This window comes from Eutrigla gurnardus (genome assembly GCF_963514095.1).
Source record: "Eutrigla gurnardus genome assembly, chromosome: 20".
In the NCBI taxonomy this organism is placed as follows: Eukaryota; Metazoa; Chordata; class Actinopteri; order Perciformes; family Triglidae; genus Eutrigla; species Eutrigla gurnardus.
In genome coordinates this window covers 4316542-4328018 of record NC_139931.1, presented here as the reverse complement: position 1 = coordinate 4328018, position 11477 = coordinate 4316542, and the positions used below count along the sequence as shown (strand labels likewise).

At 43.3% G+C, this 11477-nt stretch overlaps 1 protein-coding gene across 1 annotated transcript in view; it reads left to right on the top strand.

The window, feature by feature from the left end:
- The first annotated feature begins 3547 nt into the window (after positions 1 to 3547).
- The window catches only part of arhgdig (Rho GDP dissociation inhibitor (GDI) gamma), a 20017-nt gene continuing 12087 nt past the window's right edge, over positions 3548 to 11477 (top strand). Inside the window, exon 1 of the mRNA XM_084037020.1 lies at positions 3548 to 3691. Within this exon, the coding sequence (XP_083893146.1) occupies positions 3619 to 3691 (73 nt within the window). The 5' untranslated portion in view covers positions 3548 to 3618. The remainder of the gene's footprint in view (positions 3692 to 11477) is intronic.

Genomic DNA, 11477 nt, shown 5'->3' with positions numbered 1-11477 from the left:
AAAAAACTTTTAACCTGGATTTGATAAAGCAGCAAGAGAGAGATAACTGTCACTATTTGCCACCGCTTGATGTTTGCTATGCTTTGTTTTTGTGTGAACAGAGTCAGGCTAGCTCTGTAAAACAGGGATTAAATGGTATTTCTGCATGTTTATGTTTAATTGTGTTAAACACTGTGAAGTCTTTGTTCACACCATAAACTCCAGCTGTGTCATTTCAAAGTCGTGACCCTGCTCTTCCCTAAACAGATGAGCGATAGACATAAAGATAATGCCTCGGCACACAGCAGGTGCCCGAGGAGCGTTTCATCATGTTTTTACCTTGTAAAAGAAATGTGGGCGTGCACGCTCTAAACCCCGGGGGCTCCTCACGCCGAGGCGCTCTTTATGACACCATCCTTGTTCAAGCACTTATTTTATAGATGCCACTCATTCCACCAGGGACCACTGCTGCTGCTGATTTATATTTCCATAAAGCAATATGAATATAATGGGTTTATGGCACTGCTTGCTTTAGGACAGACGGGAGAAAGGCCCCTCTGCCGGGGCAAGGCGACGGTATTAAATCAGTTTTCACTGTCGTTAACCGTTTCAAAATGATGGATTTGTACAAGGAGCTTAAGATTTTTGGCACTTTGAAGGATCTTCTGAGTTATTTTATCTCAATTGTGTGGGATTTATTTAAAAAAAAGCAGATGACATGACTTTTCATACATAAACTATTTGATTTCTATTTCTAAAACGATCTCTTATGTACAAATTAATTCTATGCAGATTATTCTTAAACTCTTGGGTGTAAAGGTGCTAACTAGAACCCTATTGTGTTATATGGCCTGACCTCATAGGAGAACCTTTTGGTTCCTGGTAGAACCTTTTTTTATAAAGGTCCCACCTGGAGACTGTTCAGAGGGTGCTACCTAGAACCCAACATGAAGGGTTGGACATGCATCTGTGAGTGGTTCTACCAAGGTTCTACGGAGAGCCCTTCTTTGGTGTAATGGCTCCACCTAGAGCCTTTTTGGTATGTTCTATCCAGAACCCTTCCACCTTCTAAGAGTGCTAACAGGAACCCACCCAGGGGGTTTCACCCTGAATTAAGGGTTTTATCTAGAACCCTGAAGCAGTGATTCTCAAAGTAAACAACACTTTAAAAAGTGTTAATCTACAAACCATTTGCACCAATAAAAACAGCATATTGTGTCCATGACTTTGGGCCAATAAAAAAGCTCAGATATAATTGTGACACACAGCAGTTAGTTCATTATTTTTTAATTAAGCACTTTTTAAATTAGATTTATTAGCACCACGCCAGTCTCGCTACTGTTAATATTCTAAAAGCTTTTACGATCAATTACTTGGAATGCGGCTATAAATGCTATCACGTGGAGTCCAAAAGTAATTTGATTAAATCGGCCTCTGTTTGAAGGAAAACGTTGGTATTAACGTAACATCTAACGTTTCCTCTCCTAAGCATTTACCTTTTTAAACTCTTAGCTTACTGCTAAATGATGTTCAATAACGTTGATTCTTATTTTTGATCCATTACAGCTGTAAGTCTCCCAGTTTGTGCAAGATCTAATAGGATGTTATTTTTTAATCACGTTCTTTATCTTCATGTCTCGTCAAATACACACGATTCCTGACTGACACCACCAGGGTCAATATTTAGCCAATATTCTCTGATTTGTTACAGATTTATGATTTCTATTTTTTTTTAATGACTACCTAAAGAGAGCGGAGAACTGAGTCTAAAACATTTATACGATCTGCAGTGAACCATGACTGATATGTATTATTCAATGGAAAATCTATATTGACCCAAATATATCGGTCTGACTCTATAGCTCGAACCCGTGAACATCCTGTTTTTTTTTGTTTTTTTTTGCCAAATTGTATTAAGACACAGCTACAGTCTCTCCTATTCATCATGTCCTTTTTCTTTTCTTTCTTTTATCTCTGCTCGTTCTCACTTCCTTCCTCACTAATTTTCTTTTTCTTTCCGCCATCCCACAATTCATCAAACTGCCCCGTTTCACTAGTGTCTGTTTGTTGAGTTTAAAACATGAATTAAAGCTAATCTGATTCAGGTTTACAGTCAATGTGTGGAATTAGCCTAAAACTGGTCTTTAAGTCAAAAACTAAGCATATTTTTGGGAGGCAAAATTCCTGTTCGGCGACAAACACCAAAATACACCCTAATTTCTGCATGTTTCCATATTTATGAAAGTAAAATTAATATACGGGGGTGTGAGATGACACCGGAGTGTGACAGAGTGAGGGGGGAAGAGAGAAGTTGTCTCCCAAAAACACAGTACGTGACGGCTGCTTGTTAGTCTGAGTGACAGACTAACAAGGCGTGTGTGTGATAGGGAGGGTGTCTGATTGTCAAGTGGGAGAAGCAGCTTCTTTTTTGTATTCCACACTACTATACAGCCTCAGAGGGGGGAGACACACACACACACACACACACACACACACACAGGACGAAACAGACGAAATGATGAAGCAGAAAAAGATGAGTGGGAGTCATGATGGAAGCATACTGCTGACAGGGTGTGGTCACTAAAAGACAGAGGGAGATGAAGAAGAAGATGAAGGAGAGGGAGGGATAAGATAAATGGAGACACAGAGAGAGGAAGAGAGAGAGAGAGAGAGATGGCGTGACACAGTGATAAATGGGCGGAGGGAAACAGGGAACGCCACATGAGAATTTGTATAAGTGATAAAAAATGAAGAGGAATATAAAAGCATGAAAGAGTTGAGGGGAGTGCGTGAGAAGGAATGGGGAGGCGAGGAAGAGTGAATGAGGGAGGGAAAGAGAGGTGGTGGTGGTGGTGGTGGTGGGAGGGGGGGTGTAAAGGATGAGCTCATTGCAGTCTCTGGGCTGATGACACGAGGAGGAGGAGGAGGAGGAGGAGGGGAGGAAGGGATGCAGGGGGGGAGGAGGAGGAGGGGTTGGCTGCTCGTCTGCGAATCGATAGCCAGCGTCTGAATAGCACACACACACACACACACACACATGCTGCTGCAGACAGCTCAGCCGGCGAAACCAGCGTCTGCCTGAACACCGTTAGCTCCCAGCATCCTCGCTGCTGCGTCCAACAGGAAACAGCTGACAGTTCTAGCCTTTAGATTTCTTCCCTGTTTTTCTTTTTTTTTGAGTTTACGAGAGAAGAAGAAGAAGAAGAAGAAGTGTAGAAAGCCGGCTGCCTGGTTTTGGTCTGCCTCTCCCCCATCCTCCCTCCCTCCCTCCATCCTCCCTCCCTCTCTCTCTCTCTGGCTCACACACATCCCATCACACCCACACCCAAGGATACCCTCCCTGCCTCTCTGCCTCCGTCTCTCTCACGCCAGCCCTCATCCCCTTCAACCCCTACAATTACACATTTTTTTTATTTCCTCCGGGGAGGAGATGCTCATCTGACCTCCCCCCAACCCCCCCACCCCACTCCCCCCCCAACCCTCACCTCTTCCTTCCAAAATTCAAGACTTTTGTGGATGGTCTCCTCTTTCATCCGTCCCTGCTCTGCTACTTTGGTGCTACCTGTGGAGGTTTCCCCTCCCCACCCCGGTTTTCTTCTGCCAGCTGTCGCACAGAGCGCAGACCCGCGGAGAGGCAGCATGCTGGGATTGGACGTGTGTGAGTTTGGGGGTCAGGTCCTGGAGCTGCTGTGGTTAACTATGTGCTACAGAGGTGAGGCCAACAAGGAGTGTGTGTGTGCGTGTGTGTGTGTACATGCTATAGAAAATGAGTTTGGCGATATAAGTTATTACACTGTGCATGAATTTAACGTCTATTTTACGCTTTTAAAGTATTTTGAATATAGAAATAAAATGAAAGAATATGGGTGTGTTTGTTTTTCAGGATGGCCTTCTGTGTGTGTGTGTGTGTGTGTGTGTGTGTGTGTGTGTGTATGTGCATGTGTGTGTGTGTGTGTGTGTGCCATTCATCTCTATCCTGGCGGGTGTGGACGTTTTTATGTCCAACATGAAGCGCTGCCAAGACAAGCCAAAGGTGGCAGATCAATAGCTATTGATCACATCCTTCGCTATATCTCGTGTGTGTGTATGTGTGTGTGTGTGTTTGTGTGTGTGTGTGTGTAGCATGTGTTCTACCAGCTTTTGCGATTACGTTTCTGCTCACATCCATGCAAAAGGGTGTGTGTTCCTAAGAAATTTTGAGGGAGCAGCTGTGTGTGTGTGTGTGTGTGTGTGTGTGTGTGTGTGTGTGTGTGTGTGTGTGTGTGTGTGTGTGTGTGTGTGTGTGTGTGTGTGTGTGTGTGTGTGTGTGTGTTGACTACACTGCAGTAGTCACAGATGGTTGAATAGTCCTGGGGTTTCCCCTCACACAGGTGTGTGTGTGTGTGTCTGTGTGTGTTTGTGTGTGTGTGTGTGTGTGTGTGTGTGTGTGTGTGTGTGTGTGTGTGTGTGTGTGTTTGTGTGTGTGTGTGTGTGTGTGTGTGTGTGTTTTGTGAGATAAGGAGAAAAAGCCAAAGACGGATGCAAAGAGAGAAAGTGAGTGAAGTAAATTGAAAAGAGAGAGAGACAATTAGGAGAGAAGAAACGGGAGAGAATGAGAGATCATCTTCAAGCGACAGAATTGGAAGTGAAATGTGATTTAGGATCCGAGGCGGCCGTGAATAATCTGTCCTATTAACTCTTTAGATTTCAAACAGCAATTGGAATTGGCCGCTCCGCTCCAGTCCGGGTGCAAGAAGAAGTCACCGGCTGTCGATTTTCATGTTAGTGTTTCAGTCCCCAGCTCCATAAACTTCAACCATTGCAAACATCTAGGAGGCCTGCTATGAGAGCATGAATCCTCCATGAGGTGATCACTCCAAATATGTGATTACGGTGAATTTCCTCGGTGTCTGTGCTGCCTTTTTTTCCCTGTGACTGTGACACATCGAATCTTGTCAGAAACACTTGGCTGAGATTGAGTTTTGAAAAATGAGGAGGAGATTTTTTGATGGGAGCGTGGGAGGTGACTGAGTGGAAGAGAAATGGCAACAGGGAGCAATATGACGAGGTGAGGAGGAGGAGGGAGGGAGGGAGGGAGGGAGGGTGAGAAACATGGAGGTGAAGAGGTTTTAGGGGGAAGGTGGGAGGGAGGGGGGGAGTTATTAGGAGAGGAAGGAGGAGCAGGGGTTAAACACGGAAGGAAGGAAACAAAGGGAAATGTTGGCGGTTGAGATCGACATGTTCTGTCAGCAGCTGTTAGCAGGAAACTGTGTGTGTGTGTGCGTGTGTGTGTGTGTGTGTGTGTGTGTGTGTGTGTGTGTGTGTGTGTGTGTGTGTGTGTGTGTGTGTGTTTGGTGGCGAGAGAGTGAGAGTGGGTGAGGCTCATGGCCAGAACGGCTCTCTATAAGCTGTCAGTCAGCAAAGACCGGCGTCCAAACGGGCTAATTGAAATCCCTCTCTCTCTCCTTTTCTTCTCTTCTCTCAACCGTCTCTCTCTCTCTATCTGCACTTTCTCTCTAATCCTCCCCTCTTCCTCTCCCTTTGTCTTCCCTCCGTCCCTTCTTATTCCCTCTCTCCCTCTACGCATCTCCTACTGTCAATTAATCCCCAAACTAATCCTCATCCTATTCCCTCTCTCTCTCCTCTCCTCTCTCCTCACCTGCTCTCTCCTGCCGTCCTCCTCCTTCGCCTCCAGCTTGTCAGATGTGTTTAAGAGACTGTATCTGCTCCTCACGTCATTCTTTTTTTTTTTTTTTTTTTTGAGTCCCAGCGGTGATGAATGAGGTTGTACGGGTGAGCAGACACATACGAGACCAATCAAGTCAGTCAATTAGACAAGCTGCTGTCTTTACAAGGCTGACGGAGCAGCTGAGGACATATTAGTGTGTGTGTGTGTGTGTGTGTGTGTGTGTGTGTGTGTGTGTGTGTGTGTGTGTGTGTGTGTGTGTGTGTGTGTGTGTGAGAGAGAGGAGGTTGATTAAAGCGGTGATGGACATTTGCTTTGTTTTCTGTCTGTAGAGACAAAGTCTTGACGTCATGTCCGGTCATGCAGGCCTCAGCGTCTCTTTGCTAAAGTTTTTTTTTTTTTTTTTGGGCTGCCGTCTCGCTTATCTCAACTGTTCTTCTTCTAATCTACTTCACACTTGTGTATCGGTGAGGGGCAAACTCTGGAGCCAATCGGAAGTGCCTTAAACTTGCATTGTTTCTACTGGCCAGCAGGGGGCGATTCCTCTCTGATTGTATGGAAGTCTATGAGGAAATGATGCTACTTCATGTATTATCTCAGTAAACATGAGTTTATGGTCTCAATCTCTAGTTTCAAGTCTTCAATACAGCATGATGTTCATTTAGTAAGTTATGGTCCAGTCAAATGATTTAGGGCGTGGCTACTCTGTGATTGACAGGATGCCACCACGACTTATAGGCTCAGCCCTGGAGGAGAGGTTACTATTTTTAATAGGGTCAGGTCTAACACAACACAGAAAGCTGCAGTGTCATGAGGCATCCTCAGAATGCTGACATCACCAACAACAGCAGCAGGTCATCATTTGTTTGTCAGCTCAGCCTTTCATCAGCAAGGAAACGCGCGGGGAAGATGAGATTTCAATTTGTCGGTTAACATGAAGAGATTCTCCAGTGTTGACGGCGAGTCGGCAGCCTTACGTTGCAGGTGACATATTGATTCCTGTTGTGTTTTGGCTGAAAAGGCCATGCTACTTGTTAAAGATGGAGGCAACACCCGCCCACCCCACCCCATCATTCTTCCTTTTACTGCCTTTTCCTTCACAAGCTGCTGTTTGGCTTCGCGGAGACCTGAAAGATTCCTTTTTATCTTCTCCTGTGTGTGTTTCTGTATGTGTGTGTTTCCGTGTCCCAGAGGTCTCGTTATAGTATTAGAAGAGAGCAGTGACAGCGGGCCTCAAAGGACTATAAAAAAAAAACAGCAAATCAACGCTTAGGGCGAAAACACACACACATGGTGGAGAAATAAGCGTTTTTCTGACACAGAGGAGCGTTTTCTGGGTTAAGAATTAAGGAGGCGGAGGGCTCTTGAAGAAAAAGATCAGTCACCATCAATTACCAGTAATGCCCCATTTATTATCTATTTATTCGTGTTTAAATGAATGTCAAAGCACATTTTTTCTTTTTGTATAAAAAAATATACAGCCCACATTCCGTATAAAGGAACAAAGTGCAACATTAAAGCAGTGGAATTAGCAAGCTAGCTCGCCAATAGCTGACTAGTTCACTAGTTTTCAAATTCCTCCATGCTTTAGTGCTACACTGGTGACAGGAAATGAGCGGGCTGGTGAACAGTGGCAGGTAACGACAAGCTACCGAGCTAGCCAGACATCTGCCCGCCTTCTTCCATGTGTCGTCACCATGACAACTAACAACAGTCATGTATATTCACATGTAAACATGTTCAAAATACAAGCATGAACTGTAAAACTGAGCACGTGTCTATTTAAATATAAGGCTACAGCCGATTAGCTTAGCTTAGCTTAAAAACTGGAACCGCCAGATGACAAAAATGGGCCTTTCAGCTACAGTAGATTTAGTCACAATCTGGATACGGATACATTTGTGTAAAAGACTGGAGTCGACAAAGGAAGCAACAGATGAACATGTGCAGCGTGTCTGTTTGTGTTTGAGGACTTATGTCCTCCAATCCGTCTTCCCCCTGAAGCCACGTCTCCCCTGCCAAGACAGATTGCCGTGTTGGTTTTCTCTAAACGTGTTGGTTTAGCTGCAAACTGACTCAGCAGATGAACACGAGTCTGTGTCTCATACATGCTGGCTGGGGATCCTCTGTTTAGAGGGGGGGATTTTAACTTAGCAGGTGGTATATAGAAATATATATATACTGAACAAGTTATTTGACTATTAGGTTTTGGAGTGCTGATCAAACTTGTGGCACATATTTTATAAAAATCAGAAAAACAATCATAAAAATCCACCATAAATATCACATCATATATTTTAAATGATTGGTAAGGACTGTGTATCTGATAACACACTAACCTGGTTTAAAAGTGTGACATCCAATAGGGTTTATTCCTGACTCATGGCCCTTTACTCCAGCTGCTCTTATAAAGTCAATGAAAATAATATTTTAAATAAATGTACATGTTGCAGAGATGCTAAAAATTAGCATCCTGACCAGCTAGCTAGCACATCCCCCTCCGGTCTTGTAATACCACTCGTAACCTCGAGAGGCGATAGTGAGTGGGTAGAACTGCCAATCAAGTCCAGGATCCTTGTGATACTTTGTTTACCGGATTAAACGAGAAACGAGAATCCGACAGATTTTGCTTCACCTTTGAACAAAGGAGGAACTCCTGTGAGGCTGACAGGTTTTTCCTGCTCCCACTACTAGCTTTAAAAGAAATCCATATAAAACCCTCTTGTGTCTCAGAGGACCAAACCCAGCCTTTCACAATAAATGTTAATTGACGGGTTAGTGTGACAGGTCAGCAGTCTGGAGATCAAGGAGGAGCCATCAGATGTCAGGGAGCAAAGCTCAGAAACACATTTTTACGCTGCAGCGTGTGCACTTTTACGCTCACGTGGAGACGGCCGCAGCGCTTCATATGTAAATACAGCTGGGTGAATCATTTATGAAGTCATGTATCATCCATATCTGACATACTATAGAGTTTAACCTGTGTGTGTTTGTGATCAAAGCAGCAACAATTATACTTCTCATCACCTTAGTACACTGTTGTTCTTAATAATATAAAATATGCAGATTCAAAACATTTGGTTAATTTATGGCATTCAATCAAGGATTGTTTTTATTTCTCAGACACAAGGGACATTTTAGATTATTATTTATGTATTTTTTTTTTACCATGTCTGTGTCTATCCTGATCATTTAAGGCTTAAAAGGGATTATAATACACATTTTAAAATGTGAAATGACACACCACAAGAAGGAAATGTGATGATGACAATGTGCTGCAGATGCCAAAATCACCCATGTGTCGACCCAAGTAGATCGTTAGCGCTCCATGCTAACAGGATAACAGCGTGGCAGACTAGCCTCATCTCAAAAACCAGAACATTTTACTGTAGGGGGGGAAAAAAATCTACAACCAATAGATTATATCCATTAAGGAAAGGAAAATGATCCCATTAAATATATATTCATGGAAATGCGCTCGCAGAGTTTATTAAAAACTGACACGCCACCGCTCTCTCTCTCTCTCGCTGCAAGTAAAAAAAAAAAAAAAAATCAAAGCCCCGCTGTGTATATCCAGTCGTATAAAACAGAACCACAGCAAAGGTGATGTCACTGCAAGGGGAGTTGAAAGGGTTGCCATGGTGACGGGCGAAGGCAGTCGTGTTTGGCCCTGACTGGGTGGGGTGCTGCTACAAACACTGTGTGTGTGTGTGTGTGTGTGTGTGTGTGTGTGTGTGTGTGTGTGTGTGTGTGTGTGTGCGTGTGTGTGTGTGTGTGTGTGTGTGTGTGTGTGTGTGTGTGCGTGTGTGTGTGTGTGTGTGTGTGTGTGTGTGTGTGTGTGTGTGTGTGTGTGTGTGTGTGTGTGTGTGTGTGTGTGTGCTGTTGGGTCATTACGTCCCCGTTTAACACATTTGATTTCCACTAATGTTTACAGATTCAGAAATACTGTTCGACTGCATTTATATGCTGTTCGCTGGTATGTTTGTGACTAAACGGTGTGTGTGTGTGTGTGTGTGTGTGTGTGTGTCTCCGTGCCATCCAATTACCTCTACACACAGCTCCGAGCTGATGTACACCGAGTCGTCTCATTATGAACAGTAAAAACAGAACCAGAGGCTATTACACAGCGCTGTTACAGCACAGTAAATACACGTCAACAACACCGTTCTCCAGATAATTGGAGTCTGGAGGTATGCATTGTGCATTTTTGTGTGGGAGACCATGTAATGTTTTATAAATGATCTGTGTGTGTGTGTGTGTGTGTGTGTGTGTGTGTGTGTGTGTGTGTGTGTGTGTGTGTGTGTGTGTCCATGTGTATGTGTGATGTGAGTTGATGATCCAAGACCATTAAATGGGTTATTTATCAGTTTATTCCACCAGCAGGTTTTTCTAAGCAGAAAGTCACAAAGAAACCTGAAGAGTCGAGTTCATTTATAGTCAGAAAATTGATTGAATGAATGATTTGAATGAATATCATGTCTGTTTTTATTGTGGTCAAAGTTATTGCCGAGGCTAAGCTTGTGTGGACTTTATGTTTGTCTCTCTGGTATAAATGACTCTTTAATGTATTGCAGATTAAAACGGTTGTATTGTCAACCATGTTTACATAAACTGCTGTTTTTCCCCCCGTCTGGTCAAATCCTTTCCAGTTAGTAACCATTCCAGTCTGCAAGTATTCACTTTCTGGAGGTGTGGACGAGGTGGAGTGGATGCCAAAATGAAATTTCAGCTTGCAGAACACATTATCGAATGTCTGCAAAAAAAAAATTCAATATTAAATCAAAGTCCATGATGAAATCAGAGCCCGGATGGCTGGTGCTGGCCGTACCCAGAGTAAGATGCATCTTAGCCCAGACAGTAAAGCAATCTTGCCTGTGCCGGCTCAGTTTTCACTCACTGAAATAAAACAGAAATTGACTGCAGATGAGCTCGGCTGCAAATGTTATTTGCCTTTTCCATTTTTTTTTTTTTTTGGTTGTTTGCACTTTCCAGGGGACCGTCGGAGAGGAGTCAGCTTTTATTATTCTGTTTTTGTTCCGATAGCGTTATAGGTGCGGGCACACCTCCTGTAAATATATGGCTGGTTTCATAACCATGTCATTCAAATTCAATAACATCAGAGTGTGTTTTGTCCAACAGAAGTTACAGTGACACCGTTCGTTTAACGTATTATTCCCATAACAGCTTCCTCTCAGTTTAAACTCCCAATGAACCCATCCATCCACCTGCCCGGGTTTCTCTCACTGTCCCTTATTTCCTGATCGCCCGAGGGTTTATAGAGCGGTGCAGGAATGAGTCCTGAAACCCAGAAATGAAGACGCGTATTTGCATTTCCAGTACCCTCGTCTCAAAGATGATTTTTTTTAAATGGGTTTTCAGTTGGATGCCCTAAATAAGGTCTATGGTTAACACAAGTATAAGATATTTATATAAGAAGTTTTCTTTCTACGACATAAAATACGTCGAACGTATGAATTTTGGCTCACAGAGGAGGTAAATGTGGCGAGTATTCACACATAAGTGGTGTTAATTTGTGAATTTATCTCGCTGAACCAAACGCTAAGTATCATTAACTTGTGTTTGCCATCGCCGCGATCCTCTTCCACAGTAAAGGTCTGATAGAGGGGCTCAGTAAATTTAACAGAGCGGTATTCACTGTGAATAGCATGGCCTCTGAGTTAAATACTGTAGATAATGGTTGAAATAGTTGCTAAAAAGTCATTCTTTAAACTGTTGAATGAGCTAATGAAAGCTAAAAGTAATGCTATATGACACAAATTGTGTGACACAATTATTGTAACAATAAACCCTTTAATATTACGAGGACACTTCA